Genomic DNA, 19497 nt, shown 5'->3' with positions numbered 1-19497 from the left:
TAGCTCACACACATAATGTGGGGATAAACATGATGATAGTTCACACTCAGAACCCACCTCCTTGCACCTCAATTGCAGGATCAGTAACGAATGAGACAGTATAATTTCTGGCCCAGTGATGCAACCAAAGTTGGCTCATGACAGGAATGCCTCTTGAACAGTCACCCCAAGATGGGATCACATGTACAAATGAAAACAACTGTGGTTAAGCAACCTATTTGTTGCTGGACTCGAGCACTGTCGATGACCAGTGGGGTACAGAGGACAGAGGTCTCTACATGATTGCTGTCATCAAAGCCTGTCATTTTGAAGGAACCTTCTACAGTACAAGCTATTGCACATAATGCGTGGGTAAAAGTTCTCCATCATCTGACGGGAATTCCATCTTCAGAATGTCCCCACAGGTTGATCTTCTAAACTTAATGGGGGTTTGGGGGGGTTAAGGGGTTAAACTAGATGGAAAACATTTGGTAGGAAAAACTCACTGCTTAGGGATACTAAATTTAAAATTTATGATTTACATTTGAGTGAGCAAACAAAGTTTTCATGCAGTATTCAATTCATTCAAGGCTGTGTTCTGCTGAATCACGTAGTTCTCTCCATAATTCAGTGCTCTCCATGGAAACCCCAAAACTCGGTCATTATATTCCACTGTCATTTTATTTGGGTGAGACACCTCAGACAATTCTTTACCTCCATGTATATTATTCTACCATTGTTTTCTCTATTCCCCCACCCTCTTTTGCTTCATAGAAAGATTTTTAAAAAAATAAATTGTTGCATTATCTTGTATCTTGGCTTAGTAATTTATCTTTTTCTTCTCTCCAGTTCAGTACAGTTACAAATGTATAAATAGCTAAAAGAATAGCACACCTGTTTTTCCTGAGTTGAAATGTAACCATCTATTTCACCTGACTGCTGTGTTGTCTATGTCAGCAACTTTATACAGTGTCTGACCGACTTTCATCATGAGAACAGACTTTGAAACAGAAAAGACAGTCGGTATACAAAGCAGTGCATCCTAACAGATTTAAGAGAAAATATGATTCATTGACTAAGTGAATGAAAATGAAATTATTTAAAATCAGCCTTTTAGAATAAGCAATTGTAAATATTCAATAACTGAAAGAGACCCAAGGATTTATGTAACAAACTAAATGTTCATAGAACTATTGTCATGTTTGTGTTTTACTTTCAATTTTGGAAGTTTGGTTCTAGTTTGTTTATATAATATCAGACATTTCCAAAAGTCAGAAACTTATTTTGCTTCAGAAAGGCTCATTTCTGTTTGAATTTTGACATCTGCAGAATTTGTGTTCAGATAAATGAAGAAAATTTAAAAAAAAATTACAATGAGAAATTATGTAATAATGATTCAGATGAAGTATGCATCAAATTAAAGAATCAGAATTTTTGAATGACAATTTTCATGGAAAAATATACAGTGTAGTGTCAAAGTTACTCATTTTAACTTCTGAGGGGCTTTGCCCCCCCCCCACCCCGCCAGAACCCCACCAGGGCTTTGCCCTGGACCTACAAGGGAAACTAGGTGATTTTCTTGACCCCTGGTTTACTTTACAGAATTGTGATTTTTCCCAAATTTCACCCATGATCATGTCAGATAATTTAGCGGTGGTGACATACCTCCACAAACAGGGCGTTACCAAATGACCCCAACTCTACATTGTGGCCTAGACATCCTTTCATTGGGTCTGTGTTGCTTGTTATTGTTGTTGTAGGGTTTAAAGCCATTTTTCAGAACAAGATAGGCTATATATGGCAGCCAGTATTAATGATGGAGGAAGAACTCAGGAAAACCCCACAGAGAACCACCGACCCACAAGAAGCTACTGGCAAGCTTTCTCACATACCCACATTGGCCAAGCCAGAATCTCAAACCCATGCAGACAGAGGTGAGATGGCAGTGATCCATAATAGTGAGTGCTTTAGACCATTCAGCCCCCCCCCCCATGTTGTTTGTAGTTATATCTGACTTATAAATGGTACATTGGCAGATTCTATCAAGCCTGGAGATAATAGAATAGAATTTAAAAATAAAAAATTGAGTTAAAATAAAATGGCAGTCTCAAACTGCTTCAGGTGTGTTCAATTAGAACTATTTTACACCACTGTCTGTCCAAGAGATGAAACAATTTCATGGTGAAATTACACTATCCATTAGAGAAGAAAGGGGAATTTCTAAATATGTATAGTAAAACGTAAATGATGTTAACAAAGATAGGTCTTGCAAATATGAATTAGTGATTTGCTATTTCTGCATCTTCTGTTGATTTTTAATGTGTGGTCTTTGCGAAATTAGTGTTAATCTTGCAATTGCACACTAATATATGTAGCTACAGTTTGAAAGATAACAGAGACTGACCACTCCAGTGACCTAAATGAATAGAGTATCCGCTTTGGATGCGGGAGGTTGCAGGTTTAAACCCCAACTGAGTCATACCAAAAAATGGTACTGGCAGCTGCCTTCCCTGGTACACAGCATTAAGAGGTTGGTGTTAGCACTGGTTGGCCTGGTGTCAGAATAATGTGACTGGGTGGGACATCATGCTACATGTCTGCAGTACGATGCCCCGGTGCGAGGCATCACTATAAACTGCCACACTGCAGACATCATAGTGATATGACTGAAAAATTGTTAAAGCTAATGAAAAATCTCACACTCACACACTGAAATTATCAAGTTGTAACAATCATGAGAAAATAAAACTTCCATGGAGAATTAGGACAATACGCATACTAAGCATTTATTTTCTTGGTTTTGTTTAAATAAAATTCATGGTTTTTCCTATCAAAGTTTTCATATTTATAAGCATTTCATTTCATTTCATTGTGCCCCATATAAAGAATATAAAGAACAAAACTATGCCGGCAATGAACGACACTTGCTAAAATAGTACTACCACTGAATGAGCACAAATCAATCACTTGTCTAGATCAAGCAGCTACACTTAGCATCAAGGGGAGATAATGCAGCCAACAACACTAAGCATATGGGTTATTAAAGTACATGTGTACTTAATCTTTCTTAAAAACACTGATCATAAAGTTGCATCATCAGTACTTCCTGATGACCGTGGTGTTGACACAGTGGCTTTAGAGTGGTAGAATTAAGTTTTGGTCCCTGTTGGTGTAGATGTCATCATTCTACAAGTGAATTAAATGTGACCAGCTGTCCCTTGCTCAATGCAGTTAGCAAGCAGTATCAACATTTGATGTGTTCTGAGTCCATCAACACGTGACAATACTAACTAAATTGTAAAAAATCACTTCTTTGTATGAGTCTGCCTCATATCAACCACTAGGCGTTACTTAAAACCTTGCATGGTTAGGGTTAGAATCAACCACTAGGCTTTACTTAAAACCTCATAGGGTTAGGGTTAGAATCAACCACTAGGCTTTACTTAAAACCTCATAGGGTTAGGGTTAGAATCAACCACTAGGCTTTACTTAAAACCTCGTAGGGTTAGGGTTAGTATCAACCACTAGGCTTTATTTTAAACCTCATAGGGTTAGATTTAGAATCAACCACTAGGTGTTACTTAAAACCTTGTAGGGTTAGGGTTAGAATCAACCACTAGGCTTTACTTAAAACCTCGTTGGGTTAAGGCTAGAATCATTAATAATTGTGCTTTTTATACAGTTTTGCATGTCTTGTTTATTAGAATGCACGAATAAACTGAGACGTTCTTTCTTGAAGATTAAGCATTTTTAGCAACAGTTTGACTGGAATATTGAATTGATTTAAATAAATATAAAATTTAATTTTCATTTACTAGTATCATTTACCCTTTGTTTCATTTTCAGTAATAGTAGTGTTTGAATACCTTACAGTGTTTGAATACCTTACAGTTTTTCTCATTTCTCTCAATCCTTATGTCACAACATATCGATATAAGGCAGCGAGTGAAAATTACAGCTTCTAGATTCCATGTGAATACATGTGCATTGAAACAATATATGTAAAATGCATTATAATCTTATTTTCAGTGGTTAAAATAAACACAAGAAAAAGCTAATATTTTATTAGCAGATTACAGAAATGTCATTTATTTATCAAATAGCTTTGTTGATCTCTAAGAATTAAACACTGTATGAAAATTTGGGGATTAGGGTTTCTTTGTCATATGTGGCTAATTTTTTATTTGTTTTTAAAATTTGTGGTTTGAGGCAACAACAGAATTCATGAAAATCATGAAAATTGGTAACCAGCAAAATATATAGTGATCCTAAAGGACATGTTTCCAGTTGGCTGACCAGCCTTGTTTGTCCTTGCTGACCATAGCACTTTTTCTCACAGAGTTAAAAAAAAAAATTCCGAAATTGATTTGTGCATCTAAATTAGCTGGTTTAGCCCAGTTCTTGAAGGACTTAGTACATTATGTTGTTGATGTTGTAGGGTTTAACGCCATTTTTCAGCACAAGATAGGCTATACATGGTGGCCAGTATAATTGGTGGAGGAAGAACCCTGGGAAACCCTGGGAAGAACCACCAGCCCACGAGAAGCTACTGGCAAGCTTTCTCACGTACCCACATTAGCCGAGCTCGAGACTCAAACTCACGCAGACAGAGGTGAGATGGCAGTGATCCGTAATGGTAAGCACTTTAGACCACTTGGCCACTCGGGGCCCCCAGTACATTATGTATGCTGATAATTATTATATATATAATGATTTTAAAAAAATCAACCTACTCAAATTTTAAACCTGTGCAATAAGAAACAAGACTGCTCCGGTGCCTAGTGGTTAGAACATCCACCTCAGATGCGGGAGGTCGTGGGTTCAATCCTGGCCAAGTCATACCAACAACTTACAAAAATGGTACTAACAGCTGCCTCGCTTGGCACTCAGCATTAAAGGTTAGTGCTAGGACTGGTCGGCCTGGTGTCAGAATAATGTGACTGGGTGGGACATCATAATATGTGTCTGCGGCATGATGCCCCAGTGCTAGACATGACTCTAAAACTGTCACACTGCAGACATCTTAGCGATATAACTGAAAAATTGTTAAAGCTACGTTAAAAATCCAAATCACGCACACACACAGGAAACAAGCATTTATTTTGTTGGAATGAGTAGATGTCAGATTAGTAGAGGTTGTATGCACTTTTATTTTTTACATATGCTTTTATATATATATATATTTTTAAAAGGATTGACTAAAAGAAAAAAGGAATGACAGCAAGAAGGAAATGGCACAGGTAAAAGTTGTTGAACGAATATTTATCATTAAATTAGGAAATAGATTTTTTGTCTGACAAACATGTTCATCGTGTACATTGTTTTTACTGTGAACATCAACAAGCACCAGTATTTGCAACAAAAATGCCTACATCCATTTTTTGTATAAACCACTTTTATATACAGTGTATGTAAATATTATCCAGGTCTTACAGAGTGTACAAATGTACATGGATCAAAAGAGCTTTGTGATATGGTCTTTTGTCTGGCTTCCATTAGCACAAATTTATTATCACTGTTCTAAATTACTGGAGACTTATAATGTTTAATTGGTCTTAAATGGAAACAGTGTTTATCTGACATAAAACATGGCCACCATGACATCCATCTTGAAAATCTTATTATCTCTACTCCACATAAATGAATCATGTGTCAACATGGGCTTTTCATTAATAGATTTCATTAAACATCTGGTTGGGGCTAATTGAAAATGGTGCCAATTGGACATGCCCACAGCTGCCATGGTGGTCATCTGAAATATCTTGTTCTCACTACTCGTCCTAAATGGATGGCCATATCAACAATGAGTTTTCACTGAAATATGTCATATGTAGTCAAGTTGGTCTTAAATGAAAATGGTGCTTATCTGGTATCCAATATGGGCACCATGGCAGTGAGCTTAAGATTTCTCCTGGTATGAACTTTTCACCAAAAGACTTATTATCTTGTCTGGTTGGTGCCAATATGAATTCCATATGGCCACTTGAAAAATATTTCTGTGGCATCTATTCCTAAAATGTGATAATTGAACATCCAATATAGCTGCTATGGTGGCCATCTTGAAAAAAATCTTATTATCAATGGATGACCACAGTTAATTGCAGTTTTTAACAAAAAAGGAACTTCATATGATGCTATACGCCATGGCCACTGTGGTGGCCATCTTGAAAATCTTGTTATGGCTTCTTTTCCTGAATGATCACAGTGACATGGGGTTTTCATTACAAGACATCTAATATTCCAAAATAAAAATGGTGCCAGTCAGACACGTATCTTATGAACTTGCTAACTCAAAGAGAACAAAATAGTTTTTTTTACTAAATTTGGTATGTTGAAGTTTTCAGCATTATTATTGATGCTGTAAATACACAGCAATTAAAAAAGAAGAAATTGTTCATTGGATGGGATTCCTGGAAATTCTCTTTGGCCAGTGGAGCATCTGTCCCATTGTATTTATTGTTTCAGACAGAAATCCTACACCTGGTGACATTTCCTCAAGATACAGGACCAGTGTCAAGGAGAAGACATCCCAAGAGTCCAGCCTGCTTTCCTCCTGTACTTCTTTGTCTGGTAAAGATAGACACCATCTATAAATGATAGGACTTCGGTTATTAATTCTACTGGTTCCATAGTTAAATGTTTCTGTTAAATGTTTCTGTGTATCTGCTAACACTGTGAGGAACCTTTACATCTACAAAACTTTTATTTGATACAAAAAAAACTTGCCACACCTAGGATCAGTAATTTGATTGACAAAAGTTTCCTTGAACTCATCCATCTTCAGTAATTCTTTCTATGGTTTCAGTCATCCTTTTCTGTATACTTGTCTAGAGAAAATTTTTCTCTCATGAGACAGTAGCTTATTTATACAATACTGACAGTTAAAACACGAGAAGTTTCAGTTACAAATTCTGATCATTCAGAGTAATTTGCTTGCCTCTGCAGATACATTTTACAAATAAAGAAGATTCTTTTTATCTTCATGGTCAAAATTGTTTTTCATTAGTTCTTAGTTCACACTTACATACAGGAAAAGTGTTATAAAGTATGTATGTGTATATATATAACGAATGTCATGTAGGGTAAACATGTTTACTTGAGTTTGAGTTCTAGATACAGCCTTGATTCTGACCCTCGAGGATTCCAGATATGAATTTTGTTCACAGTGTGATGGAAATTTCCATTATGACCTTCATCCTGATCCTCTTATTGTGATTTAGATTTATATATTAGGGTTTTTAATCTTAGAATGACTCATCACTAATTTAATATCCGTAGTGGAATCAGTCTTTTAATACTCAGTACTCCTGAATCAATGGTCATATAAACATGGGGATTTCACTGAAAGACTTCTTATGATGTCTGGTTGTTTCTAAATGAAATGGTGCCAATATGATTGCCATGGCAGGCAATCTTGAAAATCCTATCTCATTTCCTCCTAAACAGAGTGTTATTTTGACATGGGGTTTTCACCAGAAGATTTCTTATGATGTCTAGTCGGTCTTAAAATGAAAAAGTGCCTGATGTCATTATGGCAGCCATAGTGACCATCTTGAAAATCTTATTTCTAATTCTCCTGGTCATATTGACAATAGGTTTCACCAAAAGACTTCCTATGATCCTAAATAAAATTGGTGCCAGTCTGACCTGCAGTATGGACGCCTTGGTGGTCATCTTTAAAATCCTGTTGTTGCTATTCCTAGACGGATGATATCGACATGGAGTTTTCACCAAGACTTTTAATGTCTAATTAGACCTAAATGAAAATGGGGCCGATTTGACATCAAATTTGACCACCACTGTAGCCATTTTGTAAACTTTTGTTTTTGCTTCGAAATGGAAAGTCATATTGAAATATCATTTTTGCTGGATAACTTGTGATGATGTCTGGCTAGTCTTAAATTAAAATGTTACCAATATGGCCACCACAGTTTATATTTGCATGCTGGAATTCTTGTTCAGATTAAAGTGTTTTTCTTATTTGGTGATCTGTTGCATGTACCATCTGTATTTGCTTATAAGTGTGGTCCAGCTGCATAAACCACGCTGTTACATAATGTGTAGATCAAGGTGTGCAGTTTTCAGTTGGAGTTGATTTGAAAGCAAGTATGGATGCTATTCTTTCAGTTGGAGTTGAGTTGAAAGCAAGTATAGATGCTATTCTTTCATTTGGAGTTGACTTGAAAGCAAGTATAGATGCTATTCTTTCATTTGAAGTTGAGTTGAAAGCAAGTATAGATGCTATTCTTTCAGCTGGAGTTGACTTGAAAGCAAGTATAGATGCTATTCTTTCATTTGGAGTTGACTTGAAAGCAAGTATATATGCTATTCTTTCAGTTGGTCTTGAATTGAAAGCAAGTATATATGCTATTCTTTCAGTTTGGGATGAGTTGAAAGCAAGAATGGATGCTATTCTTTCAGTTGGTGTTGACTTGAAAGCAAGTACAGTAAAACCTGTCATGAGCGACCTCTGCTATGAGCGACCACCTGTCATGTCCGACCGCAATCGTAAAGCACGGATCGATTTTACTATATAAACGCTCTGTTATGAACGACCACCTGCTGAACGCGACCAGCGACCGCGATTTCTTGGCAAAATATGCATTTTGACACTGCTATGAACGACCGCATCGCCAAAAAATCAAAACAGATTGACACCACTGACCTTAACTTAATCCTTTGTAAACATTAGAGCTCGGGATAAATGTAGTATGCAAACAAAGTGCACATTAAATAACACTATAGTTGAACAACCATATATCGGGATAAACACCTCTAACCATCATTTAATCCTTTGTAACAAAGACGGCAAAAATAGCAAAGATTGCTCTAATAAAGTATTTAAAAATAATTTGTCTTGCTACAGTACCAGTTTTGTGAAATTTACAACTCCAGCGTACGGTGTCATTTGTAAACTGCAGTAAACCAGACTAAAGTACATGTCACTAACCGCCATTGTAGTGCCGAAGTCATGTGAATAGCCAGTAAGAGTAACATCAAAGGGAGTAATGATGGATATACGCAGTCAATTTAGAGGTTTGTATTTTTTCTTTATCTGTATGAAAACTCACAAAACGCCGGTAGTCCTTATGTCCAAGTGAGAAATCGTTTAAAAGGGCTTCAGTGTTTACGTCGTTTGCTTTCCAGTTAATCCATAATGCCTGGAGGGTGAATGAGCTCATTGTCTTTAATACTAGTAAGTGAGAATCATTTCCGGATTTTTTTAAAATTATTTTTTATTTCTTTTGTTAGTGTTTCACCAAGCCACAATCTGTTTACGTGGGTGCAGATGGTCGGAATATTTGTTTATCGAGCTATAACGCTGTTGATTTAAATAAATGTACAGTATTGTTTCCTGATGAGTTAATTATGTATTTTGGTTTCATTCATTGGTACATAATATATATTTATTCCACAATTCCCCAAAACCTGATCAAAACCTATAGTCTTTATAACGTCAACACTAATAACAACGGCAGAATCTCCGCTGAAAAAAAGAAAAATTTTAACACTGCAAGAAAGGATTAATGTCATTGAAAGAAATGAAAAAGGTGAGACCACTCGCAAAATAGCAGTCAGGATAAAGCGTCGGTAAAACGCAAGTTCAAAATGTAATCAAAGACAAGAAGTCCATTAGAAACGAATGGCAGAAAGGTGCACAAGCACAGAGGAAATATGCCACGGCACGACGGACAGTTTACGGAGATCTGAACGAACGAGTATGGGAGTGGTTTTGTGTTGCAAGGAGTAAAAACATACCAGTAAGTGGAAAGTTGATTCAGGAAAAGGCAATAATTGAGATACATCTTCAGACCAAAGAGCTGAGTAAAACATGTCAACAAAGAAGTATAATGGATTTCTTTTAAAAAAACAGTGAATAAGTGTATAAAATAAGATATATACATCATATCTAACTGTTCATTTTTTGTACATATTAATGTGATGTTGAAATATAAATTTTATTCTCGTTGTTTGATAGATGTATATCTTTATTATATAAAGATATTTTGAGAGGAATGCATGCATTATTTAACAAGATTCATGAATAAAGGATATGATACATGTACAGTGAGTATGGGTATTAATTATTTTTCAACAATGCTAACTATTGACCATGAAAACCAGTCCATTTTCACACACCTCTTATGAGAGACCACCTGTCTTGAGAGACCACTTTTGGTTGGCAGAAGGGGCGGTCTCTCATAACAGGTTTTACTGTACAGATGCTATTCTTTCAGTTGGAGTTGAGTTGAAAGCAAGAATGGATGCTATTCTTTCAGTTGGTGTTGACTTGAAAGCAAGTATAGATGCTATTCTTTCATTTGGAGTTGACTTGAAAGCAAGTATGGATGCTATTCTTTCAGTTGGTCTTGAATTGAAAGCAAGTATATATGCTATTCTTTCAGTTGGAGTTGAGTTGAAAGCAAGAATGGATGCTATTCTTTCAGTTGGTGTTGACTTGAAAGCAAGTATAGATGCTATTCTTTCAGTTGGAGTTGAGTTGAAAGCAAGTATGGATGCTATTCTTTCAGTTGGTGTTGACTTGAAAGCAAGTATGGATGCTATTCTTTCAGTTGGAGTTGACTTGAAAGCAAGTATGGATGCTATTCTTTCAGTTGGAGTTGACTTGAAAGCAAGTATAGATGCTGTTCTTTCAGTTGGAGTTGACTTGAAAGCAAGTATAGATGCTATTCTTTCAGTTGGTGTTGACTTGAAAGCAAGTATAGATGCTATTCTTTCAGCTGGAGTTGAGTTGAAAGCAAGTATAGATGCTATTCTTTCAGTTGGTGTTGACTTGAAAGCATGTATAGATGCTATTCTTTCAGTTGGAGTTGACTTGAAAGCAAGTATGGATGTTATTCTTTCAGTTGGAGTTGACTTGAAAGCAAGTATAGATGCTATTCTTTCAGTTGGAGTTGAGTTGAAAGCAAGTATAGATGCTATTCTTTCAGTTGGAGTTGACCTGAAAGCAAGTATGGATGTTATTCTTTCAGTTGGTGTTGACTTGAAAGCAAGTATAGATGCTATTCTTTCAGTTGGAGTTGACTTGAAAGCAAGTATAGATGTTGTTCTTTCAGTTGGAGTTGAGTTGAAAGCAAGTATGGATGCTATTCTTGCAGATGGAGTTGAGTTGAAAGCAAGTATAGATGTTATTCTTTCAGTTGGAGTTGACTTGAAAGCAAGTATAGATGCTATTCTTTCAGTTGGAGTTGACTTGAAAGCAAGTATAGATGTTATTCTTTCAGTTGGAGTTGACTTGTAAGCAAGTATAGATGTTATTCTTTCAGTTGGAGTTGACTTGAAAGCAAGTATAGATGTTATTCTTTCAGTTGGAGTTGACTTGAAAGCAAGTATAGATGCTATTCTTTCAGTTGGAGTTGACTTGAAAGCAAGTATGGATGCTATTCTTGCAGATGGAATTGACTTGAAAGCAATTGAATTTTTTTTTGCTCTTCAGCCATGCACATCTCATTCTTCTTATAATATGACTGTGAATCCTTTTTTTGCCCTTAAAATTTTAGATGATGATGGTGATAAAGACCACAAACTGTCATTTTCACAATATTTTCTTCTTTAAATATTTCAGATCTGGATGCAAAGTTGAAGGAAGTTTATAAGCAGGATCACAATCACTACTATGTTATTCTCCTGCCGCGGACAGGCCAGTTAAAAGTAAATGCACCAGCAGTAGGACTCAACAGGAACATATTCTTTACTAAAACAGAAAATGGTAAGTATTTTGCTATCTTTATTTTCTATGGAGGAGGCCAAAGTGTTAACAGTGTCTTTAATTATGCTTTCACTGAATGTTTGAATGAATTCTTGTATTGAAAAGTTTTAATATGATTTTTATATAAAGAAGAACTGTTCAAGCTTTAGCATTTGCTGAAAAATGTCAAAACTAATCTTTGACTTAGAAAACTTTGCCCTGTTATGGAGAATTAAGTTTTCTTCATTGCTTCAGATTGACATGGCTTGCTGTGTTATGTGATCACATTTCTAGTTATCCATGGAAACGATTTGTAGGTCAATTTCCAGTCAATAATATCACTAATTCCACAGCTGTGTGGTGCTGTGATCATTTCTATTTATCCATGGAAACCATTTGTAGGTCAATTACCAGTCAATAATATCGCTAATTCCACAGCTGTGTGGTGCTGTGATCATTTCTAGTTATCCATGGAAACCATTTGTTGGTCAATTTCCAGTCAATAATATTGCTAATTCCACAGCTGTGTGGTGCTGTGATCATTTCTAGTTATCCATGGAAACCATTTGTAGGTCAATTTCCAGTCAATAATATTGCTAATTCCACAGCTGTGATCATTTCTAGTACCATACATATGTTGTACAATCAGTCATTTTAAAACAACAAGGAGATTTCACAAAATGATATGTAAAAGTCAGGTGTGGTATGACTACTATATTCAGTACCTTATATTTAATTGAAGGTTAAAATTAGTGTTACCTATATGAAGGTTAAAATTAGATAGTGTTACCTGTATGATTTACCTGGCCCTTATCATGATTCCCTATAATTTTCAACAAAATATAAGACAGTTGTTAGCAGCAATATTCTCATTGAAAACTGAAGACTACATGTAAAGGAGAAATTACACTCGTTCTTTTAGATACAGTGTTCAAGATAAGATTTAGAGATACAGGTCAGTGGCCTGTTGATATCTTCTAGTGGGAACAAATCAGAGTTTGGTCAGCTGTTATTTTTTTAATGTGATTTCAGTGTTTTAAACTTAAAATGTTTACTTTTCAGCTTTTTGCAATTTCACTATGCTATTTATAATGTTGAGTGTAAATAAATGAACATTAGAAAATATTTCTTCATTTCTGCCAAGTGCTTGTGTGATATATGCACTATTCCAACATTAAACTGAAGGGACTATTTACCAATGAATTCACAGCAAATTATGTTTGTGATGGACTACCTGTGAAAGATAGTCTGGCCTAGTGTGGAAAAGTAAATGTTTTGACAAATTTTACATGGAGTTAACTTTACACTTGTACCAGTCATTTATTGTAGTCATTACTCATGACTGATGTGCTCTTTTTACATGGACATAGTGTTTTGATTGATTAACACTATGAATCATTTTACTAACATTATAATGACATGCAAATGAGAATATCTTCATTTTGTCTCTTCATAGTATTGTATGATAATTTGAAAATTACCAGTACTTTATTACACGAGTGACAGGTCAACGTAAACTATGAGGTTTATGCTACTGACTTTATTACAACTCTTATATCTTTTCAAAAGTTAATTTTATTTGGTTCTGATGGTGGACTGGATGAAGAGAGGGAACCATCTTAAAACAATTTCCATTGGATAGTTTGAGTTTTTAATTTGGACAATTTTCCTTCAAATAAAGTCATCAACATGATAAACTTAAAATTTGCATCATACGCAACATTTTTTTTCATGAGAGGTGACTTGATCACCTTTCATGAAAAAAAATGTTGTGTATGATGCAAATTGTTATCATCTCTTCGTGTGTTAAATTGAAATTATTGGCATAAGGCAGTGTAACCAGTCTTTCTAAACCAATGTTTTCTATAAGTGAAACACACATAAGGCAGTGTAACCAGTCTTCCTAAACCAACGTTTTCTATAAGTGAAACACACATAAGGCAGTTTAACCAGTCTTCCTAAACCAATGTTTTCTATAAGTGAAACACACATAAGGCGTGTAACCAGTCTTCCTAAACCAACGTTTTTTTTAAGTGAAACACACATAAGGCAGTGTAACCAGTCTTCCTAAACCAACATTTTCTGTAAGCGAAACACACATAAGGCAGTGTAACCAGTCTTTCTAAACCTTCGTTTTCTATAAGTGAAACACACATAAGACAGTATAACCAGTCTTCCTCAACCCACGTTTTCTATAAGTGAAACACACATCGACATAATGCACAAAACAGGTAAAGAGCTGAGTTCACAACCAGCCATAGGACGGGCATGGATATGTGCAAATGTTTATTTTTACTCCATGCTATGTGGATGCATTTTGCATGTTTGAGTGGGCCATCATTGACAATGTAGTGCCATTGATACAGAAAAGAAGTTTTGATTCAGCCTTGTGAACAGAATATTGGTATGCCCAGTGGATAGAGTATAGGTATGCGCTGTGGATACACCTTTAGCTTAAAGTAGGTCACTTGATCCCTATTTCACGTATCACTGACCTTGGATTAGTTTTTACTGTTTATGCTGTACTCATTGAACTATTTGATTTTAAACATCTGTTGTAGAACAAGATCCATACTAAAAGAGGTCACTGTGACCTATGTTTCACATTTTACTGACTTAGGTTAAGTTGTTACGCTTGGCCTATGACTACATAGGTGTTTACTCTATGCTTACTATCCTATATAGAAACATAAAACTTGGAGATGCATCTTTATGAGCTCTACTCACTCATTGCAGTAGTAGGTCAGTATCAACAATTTTCAGTTTGATATTCATTTCTAAGGCTAGAATCGAATTCCATGTCTCTGTTAGAATAATTGGAAGCTCATCATGGCCTATATTTATTTCATCCTTTGCTGGCTTAGCTTAACTTTTTGCATTTAGTCCATGACCACAAGATGTTTTGGTATGTTAATAGCCTACCTGGAATCATGAAACTTGTTGAGTGGTTACGTCTTGATAAATTATACGTATGTTTTGGTATGTTAATAGCCTACCTGGAATCATGAAACTTGTTGAGTGGATACATCTTGATAAATTATACATGTGTTTTGGTATGTTAATAGCCTACCTGGAATCATGAAACTTGTTGAGTGGATACGTCTTGATAAATTATACATATGTTTTGGTATGTTAATAGCCTACCTGGAATCATGAAACTTGTTCAGTGGATACATTTTGATAAATTATACATATGTTTTGGCAAATAAGGTCTTATTGATTAAACTTTTATGCTGAGTGACTTTCATTGACTTTCTTAAAATTTTGTGTTGAAAGTTCATTTCTTGGGGTTTATGTTCCAATCATGAAACTTGATAATTAGATGCATTAATTCTACTCCATTAGAATCAACGATGTTCATTGTGATATGCATTTTACATTGACTCATCCATGCTAGAGCTATAAAGATCATGACCTATTCAGAAAGTCGTTTCTGAATTATGCAGTTGGAAATGGAAATAAATAAGTTTATTCAGTGGTCATCTTTACATAAGACTGACATCTATACAATACATATTGTGAGGCTGTTCCATTAAAACATACATGGGACCCAGGGAGGGCACTTTTAAAGTTGGGTACCCACCCATTGATGCAATTTAGAATTTTCTTATCATTTTAATATGAACTTTGGCATACACTTTTAAAAAACTGCCTTCCCTGGATACCATATACATTTTGATGGAACAGTTCTTACATATTACCCTCAACAGATTAACTGTGTATTGTACATGTGAATGCATTTAAAATTACCCTCAACAGATTAACTGTGTATTGTACATGTGAATGCATTTAAAATTATCCTCAACAGATTCACTGTGTATTGTACATGTGAATGCATTTAAAATTACCCTCAACAGATTAACTGTGTATTGTACATGTGAATGCATTTAAAATTACCCTCAATAGATTCACTGTGTATTGTACATGTGAATGCATTTAAAATTACCCTCAACAGATTAACTGTGTATTGTACATGTGAATGCATTTAAAATTACCCTCAACAGATTCACTGTGTATTGTACATGTGAATGCATTTAAAATTACCCTCAACAGATTAACTGTTGTGAATGCATTTAAAATTACCCTCAACAGATTAACTGTGTATTGTACATGTGAATGCATTTAAAATTACCCTCAACAGATTCACTGTGTATTGTACATGTGAATGCATTTAAAATTACCCTCAACAGATTCACTGTGTATTGTACATGTGAATGCATTTAAAATTACCCTCAACAGATTCACTGTGTATTGTACATGTGAATGCATTTAAAATTACCCTCAACAGATTCACTGTGTATTGTACATGTGAATGCATTTAAAATTACCCTCAACAGATTCACTGTGTATTGTACATGTGAATGCATTTAAAATTACCCTCAACAGATTAACTGTTTACTGTACAAGTGAATGCATTTAAAATTACCCTCAACAGATTAACTGTGTATTGTACATGTGAATGCATTTAGAATTACCCTCAACAGATTAACTGTGTATTGTACATGTGAATGCATTTAAAATTACCCTCAACAGATTAACTGTGTATTGTACATGTGAATGCATTTAAAATTACCCTCAACAGATTCACTGTGTATTGTACATGTGAATGCATATAAAATGAATGTGACAAGACTTATATACATGATTTGCATGTGAGACATTGCCTGAAGTGGTTGATCAAGCAAATTATTGATTCACTGTGTATTGTACATGTGAATGCATTTAAAATTACCCTAAACAGATTAACTGTGTATTGTAGATATGAATGCATATGAAATGAATGTGACAAGGCTTATATACATGATTTGCATGTGAGACATTGCCTGAAGTGGTTGATCAAGCAAATTATTGATGCATGTGAGATATTGCCTGAAATGGTTAATCAAGCAAATTATTGATGCATGTGAGATATTGCCTGAAGTGGTTAATCAAGGTAATTATTGATGCATGTGAGACATTGCCTGAAGTGGTTAATCAAGGTAATTATTGATGCATGTGAGACATTGCCTGAATTGGTTAATCAAGGTAATTATTGATGTCAGAATTTGCCTGAAGTGGTTAATCAAGATAATTATTGATTCATGTGAGACTTTTCCTGAAGTGGTTAATCTAGGTAATTATTGAAGCATTGAGACATTGCCTGAAGTGGTTAATCAATGTAATTATTGATATGAGACATTGCCTGAAGTGGTTAATCAGGGTAATTATTGATGTGAGACATTGCCTGAATTGGTTAATGAGGATAATTATTGATGCATGTGAGACTGCCTGAAGTGGTTAATCAAGGTAGTTATTGATGCATATGAGACATAGCCTTAAGTGGTTAATCAAGGTAATTATTGATGCATGTGAGACACAGCCTTAAGTGGTTAATCAGGGTAATTATTGATGTGAGACATTCCCTAAAGTGGTTAATCAAGGTAATTATTGATTGAGATATTGCCTGAAGTGGTTAATCAGGATAATTATTGATGCAGTGAGACTGCCTGAAGTGGTTAATCAAGGTAATTATTGATGTGAGACATTGCCTGAAGTGGTTAATCAAGGTAATTATTGATGTGAGACATTGCCTGAGGTGGTTAATCAAGGTAATTATTGATGTGAGACATTACCTGAAGTGGTTAATCAAAGTAATACTGCCAGCTGCCACTCCAAGGTTACCTGTGACTTCTACCCACTAAAATCTGGCTTGAAGGCATATACAGTGGTATAGCTTGAAGAGGTATACAGTGATATAGCTTGAAGGGGTATACAGTGATAGAACTTGTAGGGGTATACAGTGATGTAGCTTTTCAAGTTTGTAAGAACAATAATTTTTAAACATTTGATACAAAAACAACATTAATTTGTGTTATGAACTTGTTGCATCTGCATTGAGATATAGAAAAGAATGTTCTTTTTTTCATTCTTTCATATCTTTATTGCCTTGTGATGATAAGTAAGGTTGGTGGGTATGTAGTTATTTGGCTGTAGAGTGTCAATTAGTATTTCAAATATCACATTTTAAATTGATTAAAAGTTCAGCTGTAAAGAGAAATGGTTGCCAGACAAATATTTAATTAGAAAAAAGGGCAAGATTGCTCTGGTTGAAATTTATTTTCTTCATGATAAGGTTTACAATGGCTAATGGAGACTAGTAATCAGCTATGTAATCATTTGTTGGTTTAAGAAGAAGAGTTTGGAGTTAATATCCTAATTTGTTATGGTCAGCTAACAAAGAAATATGTTTTATATATTATTTGTTTCACAGCTGCACATATTTCTTATTATATTTCATTACTGCTCTGGTGGTCTAGTGGTTAGAGCATCCACCTGGGATGCAGTAGGCCGTGGGTTCGAACCCTGGCTGAGTCATACCAAAGACTTATAAAAACGTTACTAACAGCTGCCTCGCTAGGTGCTCAACATTTAGAGTTAGTGTTATGACTGGTCAGCCTGGTGTCAGGATAATGTGACTGGGTGGGACATCATGCTTTGTGTCTATGGCATTATGCCCCAGTGTTTGACATCACTATAAACTGCCACACTGCAGATGTCATAGCGATATGACTGAAAAATTGTTAAAGCTACATTAAAAATCCAAATCACACACACACATATTATTATATTTCAGATATAAAGCAGTTTGCTGAGCAGATAGCTCAGATCCTGAAGGAAGTTGTGGTGAGAGAACGGTCAGTACTGAAAGCTTACGAGGCTGCCAAGGGATCACGGGATCAAAAGGTTTAGAATTATTTCAGTCTAATTGTGACAGATACTATACTGGCTTTAGAACTTGTGGCCAAAATACTAACATTTGGTTATCAAGTGTACCAGATAAGGACTGCACCTCAGAATTTTCCATTCCAGGTCTGTTTTCTGTTCACCATTAATGATTGCCCATTAACTAGAGCTTTTGGTCATAATTCTTCTCTTTCTCAGATTTTTTTTCTTCCTGTGGAAACCAAGTTTTTTTTATGTGAACTGAGTGAAGAATCTTTATGATCATGTAGTGCCAGAGAAAGGTTTGGATTTTTTCTATGTGAACTGAGTGAAGAAGCTTTATGATCATGTACTGCCAGAGAAAGGTTTGTATTTTTTTTAGAGAACACGGATTTTTATTAGCATAATACATTTTTGTGTATATTTGACAACAGTTTAACATCTTCACAGACTGCTCCGGTGGCCTAGTGGTTAGAGCGTCTACCCCAGATGTGGGAGGTCGTGGGTTTGAACCCTGGCCGAGTCATACCAAAGACTTCTAAAAAAACATGGTACTGACAGTTGCCTCGCTAGGCACTCAGCATTAAGAGGTTAGTGTTAGGACTGGTCTACCTGGTGTCTGGATAATGTGACTGGGTGGGACATCATGCTGCAGTGCTTTACATCACTATGTCTGTGGCATGATGCCCCAGTGCTAGACATCACTTTAAATTGCCGTGCTGCAGACTGTAGCGATATGACTGGAAAATTATTAAAGCTACATTAAAAATCTAAATCACACACACACTAACATCTTCACTTTTTTTCATTTTTGGTTCCATAACTGCTTTAGCATTATTCTTATTTGATATTTCATCTCAAATTTATTATTTCTAATAATCATTTTCTCTTTCCAGACACTACACTATAGAATTTCATGCAACAAGTATTAATCCACTCCACTGTTTTTTAAACATTACTTTTTGACTGACAGCGAGTAGACTTATTACCTCAAAAATATGTAACAACTAATTGACATGCATTTTCTGGTAAAGTCAAATGTAGAAAGATTTATTTGATCATTTTCCCATATATATTTTGGAGGATGACATGAATATTTGTATCCT

General features: G+C 35.3%; 1 protein-coding gene across 2 annotated transcripts in view; it reads left to right on the top strand.

The window, feature by feature from the left end:
- Positions 1–19497, top strand: part of LOC149795677 (GPI-anchor transamidase component PIGS-like) — a 105747-nt gene that overhangs the window by 22513 nt on the left and 63737 nt on the right. For both annotated transcript variants that reach the window (XM_089965527.1, XM_089965526.1), the window contains exons 4-6: positions 6445–6549; positions 11567–11710; positions 18303–18412. In XM_089965527.1, coding sequence (XP_089821653.1) covers positions 6445–6549; positions 11567–11710; positions 18303–18412 — 359 coding nt within the window. The remainder of the gene's footprint in view (positions 1–6444; positions 6550–11566; positions 11711–18302; positions 18413–19497) is intronic.

This window comes from Sinohyriopsis cumingii, chromosome 7, assembly GCF_028554795.1.
Source record: "Sinohyriopsis cumingii isolate HCF-2022 chromosome 7, ASM2855479v2, whole genome shotgun sequence".
NCBI lineage: Eukaryota > Metazoa > Mollusca > Bivalvia > Unionida > Unionidae > Sinohyriopsis > Sinohyriopsis cumingii.
The sequence above is the reverse complement of the archived record's forward strand: the minus strand, read 5'-3'. Positions and strand labels throughout refer to the sequence as shown.